Consider the following 25,405-nt stretch of genomic DNA (forward strand, 5'->3'; position numbering starts at 1 on the left):
TTTACTAGTTTAGAAATATCTACGGGCTATAATGACTGAATTCTCCGAAAGTACAATACCAAATCGGCGCCTGCTAGAAGCAATATTCTATTTATCATGAAAATTAATCAAACAATTACATATTACACAGAAAAATTATGATAAAATGTTTAAAATACTATTTTACAGATAATGGGGTCTTTGTTTCAAGCTACAGTAGAGTGCAATACTTCACATCAGATTGAATATTTATTAAAATTATAGCTTATTAACACCAACACAATCTTAATTAACCATTAAAAGAATTATTGCGTAACTGAAAGTACAACTGAACTAAATAGTTTTGTTTCTATCTAAACGATTTTGTTTCTCTTTTGATTTTTCTATTGTTTTTATTTTCTATGGGGTTTTCCGCTGTTAGAAGAGACAGGTTGGGCACAAAACAACATGTAAATAGGGTTTAAAACAAGGTTTACCTTTCCTAAAAAGTTAATGCTTCAATTTACAATTTTCTGCTATCAGTGAAGAAAAACATAGAAGCTGGGGCCAAGTATAATCGGAGCAACTGGCATGTAGCTAAAACACAGGGCTTAAAGAGTAACGAATTCACTTTCCTAGCGACATCCCTGTACTCGGGGTATGTTTCTATGTGGATTCAATACATCAGAGATGCCCCGAGTCGCCAGATTCCCTTATCACCGACCAATGGACAGGATATGTAAGGCCTGGTGAGGATAATACTGCCAGGGCCCGATGTTTAACTTAACAGTTATATGCCAACTAATTAAACATTGACGCAGGGCCATATCTACCAGTAAGATTTAGACTATATTATTGCTGAATTAATCTCCCTGGTCAACTGCAATTCATTTCAACTTTAGGACCAAACACGGATATACACCTGTGATCTTACGTAATGCCAGAACCATTATAATTGACGATTTGATTTAAAACAATTTCGTTCTTCAGGTAAGTTTGCACCAGTTCAAGAAAGGTTAAAATTAAAAACTTCCGTGTCTATCTAAATGGCAAGAAACAGCTAATTATTTTTTCCCCCGAAACTGAAACGAATAAGAAAGGACTTTTATAAGAATAGTGAAAGCAATGGTTTGAGAAAAATATGATCTTGTACATACTCTATATTTTTTTTATTCCATGGTTCAATCACGTGAACAATTTTGCTTCAAAATAAAAAGCAAGGAAAGAGTGTTAAATATTGTTTTAGCTATAGATAAACCTATCAGTGACAGATATATATATCTATCACATTTAAATACGCTGAGACAATTACTTCTGGTCCGGTTTTAAAATTTAGACAATACAGCATGCATCTACGAATATTGAATATGCAGATTTTAATTCGTAATTCATCATGGCTTTAAGTTCTATTTGATACTATATGCTAGTTTTTGAACAGATTATGGACAGTTTTGTGTTCGGATTTTATTTATGTATTCGTGCTTTCAGAAATAGCACTCTTTATTTGTTTTCTATACCCCAGACGTCACAAAAAAGGTTAATTAATGAACATGTTCAAAATAAGATAAAATTGTTTTGAGGTGGAGCGAATATAACGACCCCATTGTAATTTGCTAAGAGTATACATGACGGCCAATTTATGAACTGATATGAATATTTTCCTCATCGCATTCCTTCCTCCAAAAAATACAAACACATATTCTATTCAAAATACCGTTTTGACGGAAGAATTTGCCCTGTTTTAGGCATAATTTAACTTAATCTTTCGAAGTGTACAATTTTACAGGAAACATTTAACAAAACATCGATATACAGTTTCAAAATTTTATTTTTTGCACCTGCCGATATTGATGGAAACGCTAACAGTGCGTGAGAAATGACATTCTTATCACATTCAAACACCATGTTGGCAAATCGTGATTTTGCATTGACCATGTCTTTCATTTTCGCTCAATTTTCTTCTGAAATGATTACAACCCAACATTTGACTGGTGCTGCCTGGTGTTGCGTGCTTTTCAATCAAGCTTGTTCGTTTTTAACCTAAGATCAGTCCCAATGCGCAATGTATGGCAAAATATACCATTAGATTTTACTTCCTGTTTACAGCTACTGAAGCGGCTTTTGTCGATTTTTGCATCACTTTAGAATCATCACTTGGTCGTAAAGAAATCTTGCATTGTTGCTAAGCGTGCGGTTTGACTGAATGTTAGGAAGTTATTCATAGTCACTGGTGACATTACGTTGTCAATAAAAATTCTCGACGTGAAATTAATCAACATATACACAAAAGCACTTTGTCGAATAATAATGCCGGTAGCAATGGCAATTTTTGTACTCATCTGTTCAAAATGAAGGGCTCAAAACAGTTCTATATTTCATTTGATTGACCTTAAATATATACGATTTAACAGTGTCTCAACTTACAGGTGAGACATACATCTGAAATTATAAAAAAAAATTAATAAAGAGTAAAATAACTTTTAATTACTTAAGAGCAAATAGAAAATCCCGTACGATGTTCCAAAAACCCTATAGTAGCAAAGAATTTCCCAGAGGGATTTGTTCGGACTTGTGGCTCTCCTTTATCAGAAAACTTAGTTTCCCTTACGGGTTTAAAAACCATATAATTTTTTTTATTCAAATCCTTTCTGAATTTGAATTTCCATAAGTAAATGTTTTTCTTACGGTAGAAAATATTATAATTCCAATAGAAAAAGTATTGGTTCTATTGAAATTATCATTTTCACTTGTAATAAAAGTTAATTATCTCACTTTACAGGTGAGATGCATCAGTAATAAATTAAAGGTGGTTATGATAATCTCTTTGAGAAGTGGTTTATCCAAAGACATTTTAAAAACAAAATTCTTTTAAAAAATACATCTGTGACGGAAGCAAAAATAACCACCAGGCACTAACAAAAGTTTAAAAATACATTTGTTGTTAATTTTCTCTATAGACGTATGTAAATGTCCTTTGCCAAACAAATGAAATTCATGCTTTTTGATTCCAGATGAAATCTTTAAAAAAAATACCAGGTACGGTAGGCATCAGCACGATAAGACCCTGAACAATAGCATCGAGCATCTCTTGTGACGTGTCAACACGATTAAAAAACAGCTTGATAGGACGTAAAACAGCAAACAAACAATTACAAATGTAATCATTAAAGGGACATATCAGTTCAACTTATAGCATGTTTATGTCTTACAAGTATAGGATGATCAGTAAAGACAACAAGTGACTCAATGTTTCCTTGTCAAAATGTTGTTGTCAAAGACACAACAATTATCTCAAAACAAGAGTCTCTATGACCCCGTTGTATCAGTTACCCGGTACATGTTTCATTAGGTACAAAGTCATCTTGTACATCATTATCTCCTCTTGAGGCACCGTTTACCCGGAACCTAAGCCGATTGTATACCATTACAGATATCAGGGATGTTGATTGGTAAATAATTTATACGCACCTATGTCTTGACATTAATCAGCCATTTTGTCAAATTATATACCTAACGGGTAAAACAGGAATTCTCGGTCGTGTGATGAGAATGAATATTTTACATAATTTAAAGTACAATGAAGCTGACAATTTAATGTTCTAAAATTGTCTTATAATACATGTTCGGGTATTCATATACAGTACAAATTTTATCTAAGTTATTTGATAAGCAAGTACTTCTTTAAATATTAAGTCAAATTGAATCAATTTGATATAAGTTTAATAGAGGCGGCATGTAAGAAATTTTGTACGATCGGGACAAATAATTTATTCGTGTGAAACTTTTTAAAAAATTCAAGTAAGAATTTGAAAATACTATAGCCTAATCTAAGAAAACGGTCTATCATACGTCATATCATACGTCATATAAAAAAGATGGTGTATTCAAAAGTCTATTAAATTGTATAAATTAATTCAATCAGTGAATAATAACATTGCCTGAAAATTTTAGTAAAAATTCTGGCTTTTAAATACGTATCGAAAGTTAATTTATATGTAGGCCTTTAAATGTACTGTCCCATATAACAAATCATTGCGTAATACTGCATGTAACGTCATAATTGCGAGTGCATCGTTCTTTTTATTAAAAGCTTCTAATATAATATTTATAACACTGTGCCGGATAATTATGCCAAGGCCAAGGTGGCATTTCTGCATCTGTTTAAACCATTGCTGAAGGAGTTTCCAAGAACCTTCGCTATTAAATTATCTCACCTGTAAAGGTGAGATATTTACCTTTAAAACTTTATTTCCTTCAGGAAAATATTTTTTCCTTTAACATTTTCCTATAGAATTTTTGGAATTTCCTATGATAATAAAATTTCCTACAGGAATTTAAATTCCGATAGGATTTGAACAAAACTCCTATAGTACATGTATTTCAAAATTCGACAGGAAATCTGAATTTCTTATAGGAAAATTAAAATACCTGCATGGCTAAACATATTTCTAAAGGAAATATTATTTCCTATAGGAAATATATTTCCTAAAGGATATTTAGAAAATTCTATTGGATTTTCAATATTTCCTGTAGTAAAATAATTTCTCCCATGGGAATCATTATTTTAATAATGATATTAATTTTAAAAGGCAAATATCTCACCTGTCAGGTGAGGCAAACTAAAAACAAAAGTGATTATATACTCTCTAGATAATGGTCTACGATTTGGTATATATGGATTTTTACGAAACTGCATCTTAAAAGGGTGCAAAAATGCCACCTTGGCACTGGCATAATTATCCGGCACAGTGTTATATAGTAATGACATATGCGCTATTATTCACAATTGCGATTATTACATTACTGATTTTCTCAATGTTTTCTCACAAAACAAAGGAGTATCAGTGGTACAAAATGCCGACTCTAACAATTTTCTACAAATGATCTTTAACATATTTCGGCAACTTCCTATACTTCTTTCAATGTAATACAGGTTTACATGGGGAAAAAGCCCCTAATGACAGGATGTATAAAGCTCAGTTACTAAATCTATAAGGATCTGTTTCTTTATTATCCTTTCCTGAGATAGAGTTATCTCCCGTATCTCTTCCGATTTCCATTGTTTTGCCAGTGTTTCTACCAACACTACAACTTTCACTTCCCACCCGTCCTTATCTTCTGCCTGCCTAGATATCCGAGCACGCTAATGTGTGTACACCTCATTAAAACCACATCACAGATTTAAACACTGCGCTTTATTTTCTGTCGGTAGACACTTTACCCCAGAGGACTTCATCACTTTACTTTTCTACCAAACCTTCCAAAGATTAAGATCTCTCGGGCAATGGGAACTATGCCTTTTTAGCACATCTGAAGATTATAAATAAAAATTTTATAGATAAGAATCTGCGACAGAACATCAGTTTCAAGCACCAAAAAGGGGCGGTAGCAAATTTATTATTGATAGTCCTTATCATAGTAAAATATTGGATTGGACACACAACGCCACCATTTCATGATATTTGAACTGTTCGGTCCAAAGTAATTTGTTTTGGAATGCCCTGTTGACACATTTTATCCACTGGAAGAGGGACACACCCACATCTTTTATTGATTCTTACTTTTGTCTTTACCCCCTCTGACATCGAAAAAGACATTTTTTATGATAAAGAGGCAAATGTCCTGAATAAGCAAGCAGATGGACTATTGTTTTTTTTTGCAATTCAGGCAAAATGGTGAGTATTTTTTTTCAAATGAAACGAATACATTTAACACCCACTGTTTTTATTGTCGGTTAAACAAAGAAATCGGTACTAAATTAATGATATCGCTGGACAAAATTTAAAGTGATGAGTTTACGGATTTTATTTCATGTTTTTTATTATTTTCGTTTAAAGATTCAATCGAAGAGAATTTTTGCAGTAGATATGCTGAATTTGCTTAAGTGTATTTTTTGTTTGGTTTTTTGTTTGTTTGTTTGTTTGTTTGCTTGTTGTTTTTTTTCTTTACTTCATCGGATTTAAACTGGTACAGTCTTTCCGTGCTTTTTATTTATCAACGGTGGTTGATGGGACAATGACAGTAAAAATCTTGAAAATTTTTATAATGCATGAATTTGTACGCAAAACGTGTAAATACTAGTACTCCTTTTCATTCCAATCCAGTTATAAATTTATGAATTAATTTTGCAAACCGAAGTACATGAAAGATAAGATACTCCTGTTTTTTCAGTATTCTTAAATTTTGTGATAACACTCAAAACTGTTAAAACACACTTTGAACACTAAATGGGCTACAAAAGCAAATTAGCAACACGGGTATATTGTATAAATTGGCTATTGATAAAGAAATAGAAAGGTACTTAAAATTATATTCTAGGATATTTTTAATTCAATATCTTTTGAAAAGTACGGTAAATGCAAAGGAGTTTGAATTAGTGTAGACTACTGTATTTTAATTTTAAATGAATTTAATTTTAAATATTTCATTGACAACACTCATCTTTAATTTTAGAAAGTATTATCCTGACACGCCCTCTCTTTTGCAAAGTCACAGAAACAAACTTTCGATTAACCATTTAACCATTAGGAAATAAGCCATAAGCCATACAAAGGACAAAGAAGTTGCGATGTGTTCGGTTTTATCCTTTGTTTTTGGATTTGTTTTGGGTTTGAGATTTGTCTATTTGGCTTCACGGTTTAACTGTATTTCTAAACATTTAGCATATTGCATAAGAACATAAACATCAGTGTACCATTCTTATTTCAAACAGCCAAGAATGTTTGCAAAGTAAATTAATATCTAAATAGAAAAAAAATATTTACGTGTATCAGATGTGTTACATAATTGTGATAAACAAGTTAGCAACCTCATTGGACGATATTAAAGTTACATTTATAAATACATGTACGTCGTACTTTTTGGAGACGATCCGTGTTTTAAAAATAAATAAATAAATAAATGAATAAATAAATAAATAAATAAATAAAAAAGATGTAAGTGCATGTAATTTAAGCGGCACATGAGGCTGTCAAAATCCTAAATTCCCAAAATTCCATGATGTTATCAAACTTTGAAGGAGGTAGATTGAAATAAATATGAGGGTGTGACTACTATGAAGAAAAATCAAAGTACTGAAAGTACTGAAAAGCGCTAACCTAGCTTGGTTCTAAGAAAATTTACTGTGTGCAAGCGTAGGCGGAAATGAGCCTTATTGAAATTTTGGTTTATGTTTAATGAATATCAGTTTAAAGTATCGAAGGCCAGATTTCTTTAAATATATGTTACTTTCTTAAGATGATGTGTATTAAAGCTGAACACGACTTGTATATGGATACTTGCCTGAAAAAAGATATGTTAAAATCACAAACTATACCTTTTGAACAGTTATTTATCACAGTTTTTGACATTTTCTTGCAAAGAATCGATTTTATTTTTCTATATTTTAGCTTCTGAATGCGCACTATATTTATTCATCACTGCGTAGCATCCCGTGATGATGTACGTAAGCCCCGCAAACCAATCGTATCTACTCGGCCATTTCCGTCACCCAGATAACTGGTTCCCTATACCTCTTACCAGTTTAAATGATGTATATTTCTGCTCATAGAGGGCAGTTATTCCTTGCACCGGAAATAGAAGTCTAACGACAATAAAGCGCTGAGCTATGCTTAGCGCTTTAAAAACCACACAGGTCAGTGTCTGGCATATCGAATATATTTCTATTAATTAAAATCAAAATAATAAATAAAACACCGGATTTACGCAAAAGACATAAGCAAGACAAAAATATATTTAGCTTTGATTCTGTATTTTTTTTAAAACTTATGTTGGAATATGGGCCTGTTAGCCCGTCAGTTTACAGATCTCCAAGCTTGACATTCAAACATTTTGTCCAAATTCATTTCCTTTATTTAATAAATAAAACAAAATACATAGTAGGCGTAACTGTTAACAAGCAAGATCAACATTTAAAGGGGCATGGTCACGATTTTGGTCAATTTCAATTTTTCTATTTTTATTATTTGCAATGCTTTAATGGGATCCATTTCTAATAATCAAATGAAATTTGAGAGTCAGCTGTAGAATTATGATAAGCAAGTTACAGAGCTCACACTTCTTTGTTCATGTAAACAAGGCTCGTGCCCTGTTTTTGTTTATAAAGGTTTGATATACCAATAAAAAATCTTTTTTTCTATCGTCTTATTCATTTTCGGCATAAATAAACAGTTTCAAACGTTTAACACATTCATTTTAAGTCTAAAACTTGAATTAGTACTTCAACACTCAAAACGTAAACAAAAGCTTTTTTTTTTTGCATAGCTCGCTTATAACTCGACGAAAGACACTCAAATTTTGGTTGACTATTAAAAATGACCTACTGAAGCATTGTTAACATTATATCGGAAAAAATAATTGTTGACCAAAATCGTGGTCATGTCCCTTTAAAATTTGTAAAATATAACTTATGAAACTGGATTGCATCGTATACTTTCTTCAGTTCTTTACAATAATTCTCCAAAACCGGATTAAATTAGGTTTACCACATTCGATTTTGATAACATGCAATAAGCGAGACAACAAATTTCGATTACTAGTAATAATTCTGGATATTAATCTTGTGGGGGACAGGTAAATCGCTTAACGTGTTTGAGAGAGCAAACATTAAAAGCGTATTTTGCTTCAAAGTTATTTCACCTGTATATTAAATAACCATTTGCAATACATCGATTGAATAAAGGTGCAAGTGTTTTGAGTGTCACTTGGACTAGAATGTTTGAATGTATAGAGCTGTTCGTATAGAATGATAGCAAAGGGCGTCAAAAGAGGAGATGAAAACCAAAGTAATTATGACCATTTAAACGAATATTGAAACAAAGCATTTATCATTCACTGTTGCTCAACTTCTGACGATCAGTGAATCGAAGGCATTACTGGACAAACAGTCTGTCAGACCCCAAATATTCTTATCGCGAAATTTGAAAATAAGTGGATTATTTTCTTTAAACAAACTTTACTAACATGAAACGTACTCTGATGCTCGCGGGATAATTTGGACAGAATAAGTTCTACAGATAAAGCTATAACCAAATTGTTTTATCTGTCTCAGATTACCCCCCTTTTTCTTGGGACCCGTCAGGGTACCAATGGTATTGCTATTATCACATCTGAATCTATAATCTCTAAAGAATGCCATTACCCTAGTTTCAACAATTCGATCGGCTAGACTAAAAAAGAATGCATTCAACATCTTTCGTCCAAGAATAAAAAAAAAAGATATACCCATAAACCCGGCTTTCATGTCTGGAATGTCTTTTTACCTTAATTAAACTGCCCCTGACTAAACACTGTCACAGCGTAGAGCGTAACTGTATGTTTCTTTTTATACTTGCAGACGGGATATTTCAGTAGCCTTACCAGACGACATTTTTCACACCACGTGATTCCGGACCAGTAGCATCTTCCTGGCAGGTGAAATGGAATGTCGCAGCTTTTGTGACTAATTAGACTGACGTGTATAGGATTGGAATAGATACAGCATTCTTATAACACTAACAAACACTGCGCCCAAAAACTGTTACTATCTTCCCCGCCTGCCTGACGCCATATAAGGATGACATCAAATAACCTGAATATCCACCCTCCAGAGGGTTCGCCTCGAAAATTTTATAAAGGGTACGAAATTTCTGTAAATGCTTTATTTCTAATCAAATTATCTACAAATCAAAGGTATTTTTCTTCTTTTGTAAATCAGTTGTGTACACGCATACATGTACAGAAACACGACATAGGGTACATGTAGATCCACCTTAATATGCTGTTCTTCCGTATGTCTGTACCGAATTGCCAGTGGTTGTAGAAAAAAAAATTGTATTTTCATTTGTAAATATTTTTGATTGTTTATTGTATTTCATGAATGCTTGTCAAATGAAATGCGTGGGAGTATTTAAACACATACTGAAAAGAAGTACCTGTAACTCAGAAAGACTTATACATACGTGATATCTAACAGAGGGCGTACATAGCCACTTCCGTAGCACAACAGAAATTTACATTCGTACATTAATCATCAGGGTTGAACCCACTGGTATATTAAGATTACTGAAACATTAAGCAACATGTTCAAAACAAATAAAGTAAACGACGAGTGAAAGTGAAATCATTCAAGCTTCTAACTTTCGACTCAATCATTTTAATCCCAGTGCTCATTTTAAATTTTACCTTAACGTTACCTGTGAAACAATGAGTGATGACTGTTCGTCCATTGCGACAGATATAACAGCTTTTTCTGATGAAGATGACTTCTCTAACTCTTCTTCTAGCTTTGGCAAATACAAGATGGTTTACAAAGTCAATGGCATGAATCAAGAAGACATGGAATGTAAAATTGAAAACGTAAGTATGCTTACTTGTACATGTATCAATTCTGATTATTTTTATATAAAAATACTTTTTTATCATAAGTTTCCGTGTACAATAATATTGTTGTACTTTTGACGTTTTACTTTTGAAAATACTGATTGAAAATAAAACTTATTGGTCTTTTTTTTTCTTCATTTGCAAATATCAAAGCTACTATATCTAAAAGAAAATGACTCGGAAAAGAAAGGAATTTGGTCTAAAGTGAGGGAATATTGGTGTATCACTTAAAATTTATACATTGATTTAATAAGAAACATAAGGGTATTAAAATTGGTAAAAAACTTTATAAATTTTCAGATGCGTATACAATACCTTCTTACAATCGTATTATGAAAATGATAGCAATTAAATCTATGGTGGTTTAATAACTTTGCTCTTAATTTCAAAAATAATTGCAATCTTGATTGTGTTGTTTATCAAAGACATGATTCTGACTGTGTATATATATAAAACACAGTGTTTTCTATCTAACTAAGTCCAGACACACCAAATGTAATTTGTCAGGGCCTAAACTGAAAACTATGTTCTAATGGAATCCGCGAGTTTGTCTTCGGAAGGAAATAAACTCAGCCCTAATGAGTTCGTGAACGTACGCCCGGGCATTGGAATGTTATTAAGATACATTATATGAAATATTTGGTCTGCATTCCAAACATTTGTCGAAAAAATATATATGAGATTTACTATTTAATTCAAATCTTTTCAACTTTGTCAATAAAAAGATAACAAACTTAGTCATCGCGGACTGGATTTAATGAATGACTTTTTAAACTGAAGCTGGTGAGAGAATTTACAATGTTTGTAATTAAGAATTCTTCTTAACAATTGTGAAACATTCCTAGATTTTTATATCCTTTAATTTCAAATTATACTAAATTATATTCTTTGGTCATCAAAAAGGTTAGGCCTAACACAGCTGTCTTTCGGCGAACGCAGCTGTATAAATCAACCTTTAAACTGGAAAAGTTAAGCTTAGATACTTGACATGCATGTTGGACTGTCCACATGAACGGTCATTTAAACTTTGATCCCACTTGTATAACTATTTCGATAAAGTAACAACTTTAGAAAAGTTTTCCGATAAATGCAATTCTCTATTTTAAAGAAAACTTATGTAAATCAAAATAAAATTTCTTTAGAATAGAACTTTTTATTTTAGATTTTTATTCATCTGTAGCTATAGAACTTTTTATATTTAATTTCTATTCATCTGTAGCAACACTTTAATCAATTTTCACAAAATTTCGGAGAAACGGCATTTTATATTGATTGAAAAACGTAGAAGATATATTTCCGCTTTTTTATTTTATTTAATTTTATTTTTTGTAAATGCATTACACACTGAATGGTTATTTCATTACGAGTCAACTTTGACCTAAGAATTTTTCTGCATTTTCTACTTGTGTGTTATAACAATATGTGCATAAAAAAATTTCAATTTGCAGAATATTTTTCATTCAAATTTGAATTGCTCTTTTGGGAAAAGACATCGCACACAATTTTTATTTTATTTATAAAATTCAAATTGTCCTTTTGGCAAGGACGTCGCAGATATTTTTATTCTATTATTTAAATTAAAATTTCCACCTTTGCGCAATGGTAAGACGGATTATAGTACTTCCGGTCCAGAGTTGCGGGGAATGGGGTGACCCTAATCATTGACTATGAGGTATCGCGTGGAAGTGGGTGTAAATACCGACAAAGATGCCCCACCTACTGTGGAAAGTCATCAATCGGACGTTCAACAACAAATATATAACAAAAGGATTCCTATTATCAGTCTCCTTAGCCGTTTACATTTTACATTATTTTTAAAAAAATGCTCAAAATATTTGTCGTATTTTTTTTTTCTGAAATAAGTAAACAAATTGCAATCTATCAATACAACATAAGATTTTATAAATCTTACAGGTAAAAATATATTTTGAAACATAAATAACTAATACATATATCTATTTATTTAAATTGTAGATCTTTAAAACTGTATATTGTTTCATCTTTTGAATGACTAGTAATTTATATCATAAACGTAAGGTCGGTACGGTATTTGGCTTTGATTTTTTTTTTATGATTTAAGACGAGTCGATGGCCGTGGCCAGAAGAACTCTATATAAAAATATAAGAAAATACCAACATTTAAAAGTCAAGATTTGCGCTTCTTTTTCTGTAATTAAGAATAGTTTATAGTTAAATAGAAAATGTCTTAAAATTTTGAGTAGATCTGATGGTAATTTGTTGACACCTGGCCTCCTTAAGAAAACAGATTAATCTCAGATTTACCAGGTTTAATTATTAGAATGATATACTGATGGATTAATAAATATTTCTGAAACTTTTTTTGAAGATCAGATAGCTAACTTCTGTAAGGAGTAAAGTAATTTGCGTACATGTATAATTTTACGTGGATGAATTTAACATTCTTTTGTTCTTAAAAAAAAAAAGATATATCTATATTATTAATATATTTTTTACAAATAATGAAACATCCACATGTGTTATTTTACAAATTAAAAAATTCCAGTATGCCTGCTTAGGGTCTTATTAAATCGTCCTCAATTTACTTTAGCATATTCTAAAAACTAATTATTGTTCCTCAGACCAGAACATCAGTTGCACAAGATTAATATCACTAAATATTTCCTTAATGAATAAACGTGATCTTGGTCACGTATTACGTAACCAGTGCAAATGCTACTGTATCTATCTAGTGCCAGAGCTTAGAAAGTGAAACCTACATCGTAAAGCAATTAGTTGTAGACATTTCCCCGATCATAGCAAACAGCGTGCTGGCTTATCAAGACGCTTTCCGCTTGATCTGGGAACTATCAAAGTAAACGTCATTACCCGTATATTGGCCAGTAAACAAAGGGACTGATGCCACCCCTGGATACGGCGAAATGTCCCTGTATCCTCCATAAGACAACATTAGTGACCCCCATGTTTGCATCACTTTTTGACTTCGACATCCTTTCCACTTTCACTGGGATAATGTATTTGTTGTGCTGTCCTTTGCCTAATTTAGTCACTTGATCGATTAGAGACCATGTTAATTAGTGGTGCACTCTTTATGAAAAATGATATCCCTGGGGGCCTGTTAGGACGATGGACCCCGATAGGCTGGTAACTCCTAAGCTATGGACTCCTGACCGTCTCAGAAAAGTGTACAAAGATTTTGTGAGTAACTGATGGAGAGAAAAAATGTGACATCTGGCTGGTCTTTTAAAATTGCTATAATCCAACGAGGGCTTTTTTTTTTGAATTTTGAAAATTTCGTTATTGTTTTGTTCATTTATCAGATTACTATAATACAGCTAAATTTATTTCGTTTTTTATCGGCATTTTTAAAAATATATTCTTAATTATCGTAAATGAAAATAGAAAACAGATTGATAAAGTATTTTTTTTTATTCGTATATGAACATTTTTTAATGCTAGATATGCAAAAATGAAAAGAGCGCAAAACGGACGCAATGGAATTAACAGTTCTTAACTCGCCGCAGTGTTGAATACTAACTTACTCATTCATATTTACTCAAGGATTGTTTTGTGTGGTTGTAAAAAGGTGAGAAGGATAACAGCATATTAATGGATTTTAAAAAATATCCACTAACTTTATACACCTACGGAAAATCAATTGAGCATTGATACTTAGCCCGCTGTCCTGAAGTGGCCTGTTTGATTTGTGCGGGAGTTATATCAACAGGATTAGATATCTTTTTAAAAAAATGTCCGTTGATCAATTTTGCGTTTACGCATTTCTGTAAGTGGGCAGTAGAAGAAATTGTGGTTTTGGTGATAATCAAATTCCAATAGGGACAGAACTCAAACTTCTATGAGGGGTAGAACTCCAAATTTGTAAAATTCCAGATTGAAAAATTCTCCAAACATGAATGACAAATTTATTTGAAATTATTAGGTACAGGTATGTTATTACGTATATATATATGCTTGGACACAAGAACTTTTTCTGTCATCGATTACATTATCAATTGTAAATTGAAAATTCAACAGAGATATAAATCAAGATTAAAAATGTAATTATTTTTAATACAATGTAGCTTCTAAAGATAAAAGATTTTGATGAATCAGTAAATTACATTCATAACTATGTTTATTTCATTTCAGGATGGTGAACCACAAAAATCGCCCGAGGGTCCATACTTAAACAGAATTATACCTTTGCCAATGGAAAGTAACTTCACAAGTACAGAGAATCTCATACCCAAAGAAGGGATAAATGTAATTACGAATTTTTAATATTACATGTAATCACAGATGTAGTTTGTTATGGATACTATATAATTTCTGCCTCAGAAATATTACTTGTAATTACAATATACTTTGTAACAGGTAATTTTATTTATCATAAATACTACATGAAATAACAAAATTTGGTATCATTTGTAACAAGTAATATGATTTCTTTATCAGAAGTGTTACATGTAATCTCAAATATAATTTGTAACCGATAATATAATTCCTTTGTCAATACTTTCACAGATACCCCCGAACGGAATAGTTAATCCTTTAATGTCGGGTGTCAATATCGATGTGCCGTCTTGGAGTGATACCAGTAGTGACAATATGAAAGGGTCCTCCAGCTCGAGGGCCTCAACTCTACCCAGGGAAACCAAGTCTGATGACCCAGTTTCCTTTGAAAAATCTGTCAATATCAAGGAAGACAAAGAGAAAAGCAACTCTTTCCCCAGATATACTAGTCTTTCATCCCACAACGAGCCTCTCAAAGACCCTGCCCCGTACGTATCTATATTAATATTCTTCTATCTGTTTTGAAGAAGACAAAAATTATTGACCTAACAAACAAACATTACAAGAATAATTTTATAGTAAGTGTGCCTCTATCTTAATACACGTTACTAAATTTTTGTTTAATTTTTCTTTTTCAGAAGCGTAACTTTGCCTTCTAAACCTTCGTCTTTGAAACCTTGGGACGTGTTTCGAGTAGGAGCACGTGAATTTTCGAAAACAATAGATGGAAACTATGTAAGCCTATTTCGAAAAAGTGCAAAAGTGTTCGTGAGCATTGTACTTACAATATTAATTTTAGTGATGACGATGATCAGCAAAAGTACTCTGCTGCTAATTGCATCCAACGTGTATTCAAACGTGACCTTAAAGTGCACAAAAGGCAAGCATAATGGCCACGTGGCCTCTTGCACTCGGGTTGCACCGGATGTGAAGGGAGCCGACTTTCAGCCATCACAGACCGTTGAGGTCACGTGGCTTTGGGCATTATTTTTGGTGACGACCACACCCTATGTTTTCACATTTGCAAAATGTGTCTGGAGAATATTTTTCAAGAATACGAGAAATCCAACATTTTCAGTCTTGATAATCGTAAGTGTTTTTTTTAAACAATTGAAATTTTAATAAAATAAAAACCTGTTTCTAGATAGTATGTAATACTTATGAACGCTATTCACATTTTTATAGACTCTGGCAATAGAAACTCTTCACTCAATTGGAATCTGCATATTCATCTTTTACGTTCTACCAAACGTGGATCCAATACGCGGACTGATGCTGACTTTTGGAGTCGCCTTCATTCCTTCCTTCTTGAAGATGTTCGACAGTCAGAAGGAAACAGGTCGGCAGTTCTACGTGGTTGTCGCAGACGTTCTAGCTATGCTGATTCAAGCTTCTGTTTTACTCTTGTGGCCACTTCTGAATATACTCAGAGGCATTGACTTTGAGCAATCCTGGGGAATTTTCGTGTCTTTGCTTCTGATTTCTTTGGGATGGTGGGAGAACTATGTGAACAAGTTTACGCATTTGGGTAAATTTGGATTATCCTTATTGGAATTAAAGAGAAACATTCGTCGGAGTAGAACAAAGCTGTATGCTGCAGTAAGTGTATGGAAAGTTGTCCTCACACTGTGTATGATGATGGCTCTGATGAGCAACCTTAAGCTTTCTTGTGTTAAAGCATTGTTTTATGAAGGACACAATCGAGCAGAAGGGTGTCCACATTTAGCCTACCCAGAAGACGCTTATAACGTGGAAAGCTCCGCTTACAAACAGGATGCTTTCTGGGTGGCAGTCGTTCAGATAATCTGCTGCCTGTTCTGCTATACGCTCGCAAAGTCAGCCTGCAAGATCATGCTCCAAGTGGTCAGTTTCTCCCTTCCTCTGATGCTGGCAGCCCCAATCATGGCTGGTCTTTTCATAGAAAACTGTGAATCGTGGAAAACGTTACAGGGTGGTAACTTGATGCCGGATTATCTGTACTGGACGTGTGATATTCATGGAGTTTCCAAAGATTTCTTACGGACACTGGTGTCGGATTACTTTCTTCCAGTTACTTTAATATGGTGGTTATCTTTCATGTGGGTTACATTCCACATATGGATTCCAAGAGTGGAGCGTTTAGTACAGACAGAGAGGTAAATTATTTGTAAAATAAAGCTTTTGTTTTTTTGTTTCTTGTATTTTATTTCGATGATATGATCTCCTCTTCGTTCTTTAACAGGTTGTTTGTTCAGCCTCTGTACTGCGGAGTGTTACTGGAGCAGTCACTCATGCTAAACAGAAGAAGAGACGACAAGGATAGAGATGGCCGCTTAGGCTCAGAAAAGGTAACTAGAATTTGCTTTTGTATTTTGCGAATTCAAAACGAGTACCCTTTGTCTTTGCTTTCTTATTTGGTTTTGATATTTTTTGCAGCAGAAACGGTTTGGATTCGAATCGCCCGAGATGAATATGAAAAATGTGGATCGTGGAATACTGCCAGGTCGGAGGTCCATCAAGACCGACCACACCCCGATGATCTACGTGTGTGCAACCATGTGGCACGAGACGACGAAAGAAATGATTCAGATATTGACGTCATTATTCAGGTACACCTCAAAGTCTCCATCGTATACGCTCTTCCCAAACTTATAAAATTAATTTTTTTTTTCCGAAAAAAAGATTGTTTTAATAATTTTAAACAAAATGTTGTCTGTGTTGGTCCTTTTAACGATGTTCTGTCCCTATTTTTAGACTTGACAATGACCAGTGCGCAAGGAAAAATGCGCAGAAGTTCTTTGATGTCGTGGATCCCGATTACTATGAGTTTGAGACGCATGTGTTTTTTGACGACGCATTTGAGCCCCATGATGAAGATGAATACCTTTATCGCGTCAACAGTTTTGTGAAACAGTTACTGCTAGTCATGGATGCGGCCGCAAGGTGCGATGTTTATCAATTTATCAACAATTATATAAACACCTTATTAACGTATTTGTATTCAATTATGATTATAATGGTTCATCAACTATTATCAATAAATGTATGTAGATTTTGATTGTTTTATCTAATTTGTATTTTAAAAGAAAGAATGTAAGATAGTTGTTAATTTTGCCAATTTCAGTAAGGTACATAAGGTACCAGTCAAAATACCCCCACCCACCAAGTATCCGACGCCCTATGGCGGTCGACTTGAATGGACACTTCCTGGTGGTAATAAACTGTATGTCCATATGAAGGACAAAGTCAAGATCCGCCACAAGAAACGATGGAGCCAGGTAAAATAAAACTTAATCAATGGATTGAAGAATTTTTTCGATGTCATCTTTAATCTGAGATCTTAGTATTGTTAATTTTTGGAATTACCTTTATCACCTTTTCATTTTCAGGTCATGTACATGTATTACCTTCTGGGTTATAAGCTTGTTGCACAGCCCCTCGACGCCAGGAGAAAGCAAACGATCGCAGACAACACCTTTATTCTTGCTTTGGATGGAGACGTGGACTTCAAACCGTCAGCTGTCCAGCTCCTTGTTGACCGAATGAGAAAGAATGAAAAAGTGGGGGCTGCTTGCGGGCGAATCCACCCTATCGGAACTGGTAAAAACCTTTTTTGATTGCTGATAAAAGACAACTCTTGTGTTATTCATTTTTAATGCAACACATTATCCTCTGTTTTCATCGTTCTTACAGGTCCAATGATTTGGTATCAGAAGTTTGAGTATGCTGTGAGTCATTGGCTGCAAAAAGCTACAGAACATTTAATTGGTTGCGTCCTCTGCAGTCCCGGTTGTTTTTCTTTGTTCCGTGCATCCGCCTTAATGGACGATAATGTTATGAGAAAATATGCTACGACATCATCAAATGCCCGCCACTACATTCAGTTTGATCAAGGTATTATTGACATATATACATGTATGAATGCATTCGGAAACAAAAAATGAAACATAGGGTTTCTTAAGTGTTTACTATTTATTTAACGAAACTTATTAATCCTTCAACCTTTCTTTGCCAGGCGAGGATCGATGGCTCTGTACATTACTTCTACAGCAAGGTTACAGGGTGGAGTACTCGGCGGCTGCTGACGCCCTGACCTATGCCCCGGAAGGATTCGGAGAGTTCTACAACCAAAGACGTCGCTGGTCGCCGTCCACAATGGCAAACATCATGGATCTACTAATGGACTGGAGAAACGTCATCAGCATCAACGAAAACATATCATTTCTGTACATCTTGTACCAGGGACTCCTGTTTCTGTCTTCATTAGTGACACCCGGAACTATTTTCCTGCTGATAGTTGGCGCATTAAACAGCGCGTTCCGCATTGACCTGATCACTTCATTCATGATCAACATTGTTCCATTGTTATTTTTCCTGTTGAGCTGTTTTCTTTTTGAGTCAAAGTGGCAGGTGAGATTATAAATCGTTATGTATATACATATAACAACGATCATTAAGCATTTCTTGTCCGTTTTTTACCTGTAGTAAGTAAGGAATTATTCTACCCTATTTTCCTTAGATTCTGCTTGCCCAGCTGCTGTCCCTGATCTATTCACTCCTGATGATGGTAGTAGTCGTAGGAATCGGCCTGGAGATGAAAAGGGAAGGACTGTGTTCTCCGACCACGATCTTCATGATCTTTGTCGTTGGGACGTTTGTGATTGCGGCCATTCTTCATCCCCAGGAGTTTTACTGTATTCTTCATGGTGCCCTGTACTTCCTCTCGATTCCCAGTATGTCTATGCTTCTGATGATTTACTCCATATGTAATTTACATGTGGTATCTTGGGGAACAAGAGAAAACGCCATTGCAGCCCAACCTAATGCCAAACCACAGAAAAAGAAGGATGGCAAAATCGCTTCCATTTTGAACAAGTTTTCCAGTTCTAGCAACACAGAAGTTAGTGAATATGCCTTCTCATTTGGAAACTTGTTCAAGTGTCTCTGTTGCCCTCGACAAAAACCTGATGATGCCGATAAACGTTTCGAGGAAGTTTTAACTAAACTGGAGGTAAGAAATGATGTCTTGTCATTCCAGTTTACAGTAAGACAACGATAAATCTTAAACATGTTAATTAATGTTATTCTATTATTTTTTTACTTTTTGGCGAATAGAGTTTAGAGAGGATAATGGCTCTTCCAAAAGACGTGCAAGAGAAAGTTATGATTGACGCGGAGACCAATGTTTCGGAAAGCGACATGAAGCAAAAGAGCGACGGCCTACTGAGGAATTCTCTTGATAACGGAGACGTTAGATGTAAGTTGATGCATGTTTTCTCTTGATATTGTTGCATGATAGATTCTTTTGAAATTAATGATGTAACTTTTTTCAATTAATATTTACAGACAATCCAATATACCAATCAAAAATGAGCCCGCATGAAGACGATACGCCATTCTGGATTCACGACGATGACATTGGTCATGGACGAGTCCGATTCCTAAGCAAAGAAGAGAAAACCTTTTGGACCGAGCTTATTTCTAAGTACTTGTATCCTCTGCAGCACAACGAAGAGCACAAGAAAAAGATGGAGACGGATCTTCTGGAGATGAGAAACAAGATGAGCTTGATGTTTTTTATGATGAACGCCCTGTTCATTATCATTATTTTTAGTTTGCAGTATTCTAATGCCATGAACGGAGCCGGTCTTTCCATTCCTTTGCCATGTCACGATTTAATCAGTAACAAACCTTTATCGTTAGAGCCGATTTCAATGCTTTTTATGGCCATTTTTGGTATTGCCCTCTTGATTCAGTTTATATCCATGTTCTTCCACCGACTGGCAACATTTATGCATATTATGTCAACAACCGAAGTCAACTGCATGAAGCCAAATCAGAATGAAGTTAACCAAATGGACCTTGCCTCCAAAATTGCTCTCGTAAAAGAATTCCAGAAATTCGAAGATGACGATGATAACAGGAGTATTTCAACGATTGGAAGCGATCTAGACGAGGACAGTAGCATCACTCAGGATGACTCGCCAAAGATGAAGCGTAAGAAAACGGTGCTCAAAATCATTCGAAGAAAGAAAACCCAGGCGCCTCATTCGGGAAATCTTAGCGGCAAATTCTTGAAAAATTACATGGAATTTGCCAAAGACCTCGAAAATGGAGGGAATGGGACCAAAAATGAAAAAGGAAGTAGTAAAAAGCGAAGAAGCAAAAAAGCAAAGAAAGCTATGGCTTCTCTGGAACAAAACAGGGATATGGTTTTGAATAAGGCCCACGTCATCAAATCCAGGTGGCATCGTCTTGCAAAAGCGACCAAATTTGATTCTACAGGAGACAAATGGGGTTCATTGTTGCGACTTGCTGCACAGTCTAGAACAAGTCTTAACACTATTACCGAAGACGATAAAAGGAATTCTTGGATCAGAGGAATTTCAAAAATGACAAGATCGAACAGTGAGTTTTCTGTGAACACTTTACCCGATTTAGGTTCTCTATCACAAAGAAACAGTTATGCGGAACCTATTTTGAATATCATAACGAGCGAGTTGGAAAATCTGGGCAGCGAGCAGGCAGGAAGACGGGTCACCACAGCAGAAATCAACGCTCTCCAGAAATCCAGATTTTCGGCCGAAAATCTCTACGACGCAGTTGAGGAGGTGGATTCGGACAGCGAGGACTCCGACTACGAGGAGGCGGATCTAAAATCTTCCAAAGAGTCCTCGCCCAACAGTTCATCTGAGAAAAGACCGAAAAGTGTGGAAATGAACACGATAAGCGTGGATGTGATTGAAAATAAACGAGAAAGTGAAAATGGAAACGGAGATACTCATCTGTAGCGAAAAAAAACGTTGATATGTAAGACGAAATGTGCCAATTTTGAATTCTAAGTACAATTTATATGTTTTATTTTAGCTGTGTTCATTGTAAATAGGGACCGTACGCCGGTGGAGGAATGTTTGTCTACCATGTTACTCTGTGACCCATTAACGTCTAAATATCTTTGGGAGTACCTCTTGAATTCTAACATAGCATAGCAACGACCCAGTAGCAAGTTTTTATCTACCAAAGTTAAAAGACATCTTCTTTATATTCATCACAGCTAATTTATTTGAACACGTATTCTTCCTGCAAGAGAACCCCGTATCTTTCATTTGACGCCTATTTCGTTTTTATCTATTTGCTCTGGTATATTATTTTTTTGACGCCAATAATTTGCTGTACCTAATTGCTTATTTATTCTTTTAACCCTCGGCTAATGAAAAGCCGTCTTGGGATTCACCTTGATATTATGTATATACATCAATGCTATGAATGTGACATCGTCATTAATGATTAAAAATCACGTATTTCTGCAATAGTGGTTTGCAAAAGAATGTATACATTTTTGAGTTTGAAATAAAATTATAAATTACGTACATGTGTATTTAATTTTGCGTGCAAAGAGAATCAAATTTACGCAACGCTATTATAATACTTGTCAGATAAATTTATTTTTAGTACTTCACGTAGAACATTTACTAACATTGAGAAACTCTCAAACAGATATAGAATTTTTTGCTTTTACAAAAATAATTTATAGTAAAAACATGAGGCTTAATTCAAAATAGATCTTGTTGAAATTTTGTTAACATAAGGCCCGATTTTCTTATATTAATTATATGCTGGACCATTTCGTAAGATATTTTGTTGTTTTCACCATCAAAGACAAGTTTAGACTGCATGTGAAAATTTCCGTGACGGTTTAAGATATTTTTGAATGAAAAAGGAATACTTTTGGCTAACGTAGTCACAATTTTCGAACATATTTTGAGACGTATTTTGTATGCGTGATTTTAAGACTTATTTCATATTGTTCCATATTGTTGAAACATATGAAGCATTGGAATTTGAATAGAAATATATACATGCATTGGAGTACGTATAAGTGAATATATTTATTGGGAACTTATTTAGGGTATGGATAAAAATTGAGATTTGACAAATGTTGAATAAATAAAATGAGCCAATTCGTTTATTGAAAGCGCAATTTGAGTTTTGATGGATAGAACTTTGCAGAACGGGGTAACTAGGAACGTGGTTTGACTAATCAACGTCATGGCAGAAAGTGTAGTTAATTTTAGTTAGTTAAGTGAGTTAATTTTCGGGCAGTTACATTTTACCTTGGGTATGATAAATTTGGTTAAAGATGTGCAAATGAATATGCATAAACTAGTACTAGCCTTTATAAATTATATATTTTTTTCATACCTCTACAGATTGGAGGTGAACCTTAAACATTGAATTGCGACCTATGAATAGATTGTGCTAAAACACTACGTCATTATGAATAAATGATGATGGCATAAAACGGGGAGGTTGAATGGGAGAAGGGAAACTTCTTTTATCTTTTAAAATTCTTATTTGGCACAATGATTATGGAATTTGTTTACTTGAATATTAATTTGTTTATTTTGTACGTAAATAAGTGTTATGTATGTTATCATATAAAAGATACTCGACGGCACTATTTAGGGAGAGACACTATACGATCCTCCATACGATCTGTACCAAGTAAACTTTTGGAAAAGACGTTTTATTTCTCTTATTGGCTTACAAGTGGTAAAAATTATCCTTCGGATACGTCTTAATTTTTTTAATACGATATGATAAATCATAAGCTGTTATTAAGTGAAGAAAATAATTAGATATGTTTGTTTTCAAACTTTAAAATGTTTTCCTATGTCTTTTTATATAACTCGGATTAATATAGTCTAAATATGTCGAAGACCATTGAGGCCTTAGAGGATCTTAACTAAGTTTTAAAAGGAAAGGTCAGACGAGTAAGCTAAGACAGGTACATGTGCAGTCGGCATCTCACCAGCAGAAACTGTACGAAACACTGTTTATATCTAACTGTTCGGTAAATCAAACACCTGATCAGGTCGGCAGGAATCGCAAACTGTTGTATATGGGTTGTTTTTTACACCCAACAGCAAAAAGGTAGATTCGTATCAATCTTTTCAATTCAGCGATTAGATCTATGTAACATTTCAGTTCACGTTTCAATTATTTGTTGAATGGCTACAACACCGTTCAACAGTCTCTTAAAACGAATAGCTGCTAATACTCGTGAAGCAACATGATACCATCATTTAATATGAGAATCTGGTTACGGAAAATGCCCTTATTATTTTTTAGATGCATGTCGACTTGTTTTTGCTTAAAGACAACAGCTACAAAACTAGACATTTTCTTGTACAGCTTTTACTAAATTTCAAAAAGCCGAATAGCTGATCCATATTTTAACGAACGTCAGTCTGAGTTTAGATATGATATTAGGCGTAATTGCTTGCTATTTCATCTTCTCCAGAACCATTAGGCCACTTTAAACCAAACAGGCACAAAGCATTCTTTTCTCTTTGACATGACCTGTAAGTTTGTTCTTATGGAGGGCAAATTTCCCTTCAAAAAAGGCAAATACATGTAAGTTGGAAAGAGGAAAAATATGGATTAGTATTTTAAAATCTCTTTCTCCATAACCACTCGGCCAATTTGAAAAAAAACTTCGGTAGATAATTAAGAAAGAGTGAAAATAACGTTGAATAATTTAAAGTTTTCTTCAGGGCAGTCAAACCAATTTTAACCAAACTTGGCAGTAAGCATCCTTGAAGGTAAGGCTTTCAAGTTTGTTCCAAATGAGGGCTAGTTTACCTTTCATGTTGGGTATAACTGGGAAAAGGTGAATATGTGCTTTAAAAATCGTTTTCTCAAGAAACAAAAAATCTGATAGGTACAATTAAAACCTTAACATTAGCTTTCTGATAAATGGTAGGAAAATCCTAACGCAGGTTCAAAGTTCATAAAATGAATAAGTGGAAGAAAACACATAAATAATTTATCTGAAGAATAAAGCGACTTTAATTTGTAATTATCGATAAGGAGGTCGCTTTTACATGACTGTTTAATACCAAATTCTAAGTTCAGCAGTGGGTTTACCACTGTCAGTCAAAATGAGGTGGGGAGATTGAATTAATAGGTTTTATATAGAAGTTCTTACAAAGCAATCATCTAAAAGATATTCATGTGTACTATTATTTGAGGTTGAAGCTAGCATATATATATATATATATATATATATATATATATATATATATATATATATATATATATATATATAGTGTGTGTGTACGTACATATATATATATATATATATAGTGTGTACGTACATCTTAAATTTAATGAAACCTCGCATCTATGTCAGAGAGTTGATTTAGATTGGATAGCCAGTCCTTGATTCCAAACGCTGTTGCTAGTTGATAAGAGTTATGGCAAGTTACTTAGGTGAGCGATGTGCCCGCTTTTGACTCTTTATCTGGACAAGAAGTCGAGAACAGTGCATAATATGAAAACCTTTGCATTGGATTTTTTTTCCAGATTAACTGAGAAGATGCTTTGTGAAAACATCGGACGCTAAGAGGAAGCCAAAGTTACTTGTATTTAACTTTGGCTCTGCTAAGCAATAAAAGACTAAAATGTATTATGATATACATTTTTGATAACAAAAGTAAATATATATATATCGATATTTTGGAAAATTTGTTCAAATATTAACCAATTCACGAAAAAAAATCTATTATAAGAACCACGTGTTTCAACAGAAAAATATAAACAATCTGTTTCTTTCCCAGTTTTTAATAATAAGATTGTTAAAATTTGCGAATTATTGATTGACATGGTGGATATAAAAGTAGGATACTGTTTCCCTTAACCCAACGATTCGTATGCAGTGTGCAGGGCGCTGTAGCTTTCCTGTTAATTTTATCATGCGTTACGACAAAAAATTCGTGTTCTTTGTTTCATATGCGAACAAAAGAATAAAATGTAATTAAATTGATGTCAAATT

The 25,405-nt window shown here is 33.9% G+C and overlaps 1 protein-coding gene across 6 annotated transcripts; it reads left to right on the top strand.

Moving 5' to 3' along the window:
• Positions 1 to 665: 665 nt before the first annotated feature.
• Positions 666 to 22,352, top strand: LOC105343992 (chitin synthase chs-2). Of its 6 annotated transcripts, none has more exons than XM_066072408.1 (17): positions 666 to 793; positions 9,293 to 9,573; positions 10,221 to 10,293; positions 14,446 to 14,559; positions 14,821 to 15,077; positions 15,228 to 15,678; positions 15,775 to 16,724; positions 16,811 to 16,916; positions 17,005 to 17,177; positions 17,323 to 17,511; positions 17,693 to 17,846; positions 17,958 to 18,168; positions 18,262 to 18,462; positions 18,584 to 18,978; positions 19,088 to 19,579; positions 19,684 to 19,825; positions 19,915 to 22,351. In XM_066072408.1, exons 2-17 carry the CDS (start codon positions 9,512 to 9,514, stop codon positions 21,357 to 21,359), a joined length of 5,415 nt encoding a protein of 1,804 aa, XP_065928480.1. In that variant the 5' UTR covers positions 666 to 793; positions 9,293 to 9,511; the 3' UTR covers positions 21,360 to 22,351. The 6 variants fall into 6 exon arrangements, with proteins under 6 accessions (XP_065928480.1, XP_034301309.2, XP_065928479.1 ...); XM_034445418.2 differs by having other exon boundaries at positions 680 to 948; XM_066072407.1 differs by lacking the exon at positions 666 to 793 and adding an exon at positions 5,480 to 5,633.
• The last annotated feature ends 3,053 nt before the right edge of the window (positions 22,353 to 25,405 follow it).

This window comes from Magallana gigas, chromosome 2, assembly GCF_963853765.1.
Source record: "Magallana gigas chromosome 2, xbMagGiga1.1, whole genome shotgun sequence".
Classification (NCBI taxonomy): domain Eukaryota; kingdom Metazoa; phylum Mollusca; class Bivalvia; order Ostreida; family Ostreidae; genus Magallana; species Magallana gigas.

What these genes read in the sequence shown, in the direction of transcription:
- LOC105343992 (XM_020073600.3), top strand. Translation starts at nt 10,141, where the DNA reads ATGAGTGATGACTGTTCGTCCATTGCGACAGATATAACAGCTTTTTCT. An exon ending in ATATTGACGTCATTATTCAG is followed by an intron (nt 17,178 to 17,322) that starts GTACACCTCAAA and finishes CCCTATTTTTAG; the next exon opens with ACTTGACAATGACCAGTGCG. An exon ending in CTACATTCAGTTTGATCAAG is followed by an intron (nt 18,463 to 18,583) that starts GTATTATTGACA and finishes TTTCTTTGCCAG; the next exon opens with GCGAGGATCGATGGCTCTGT.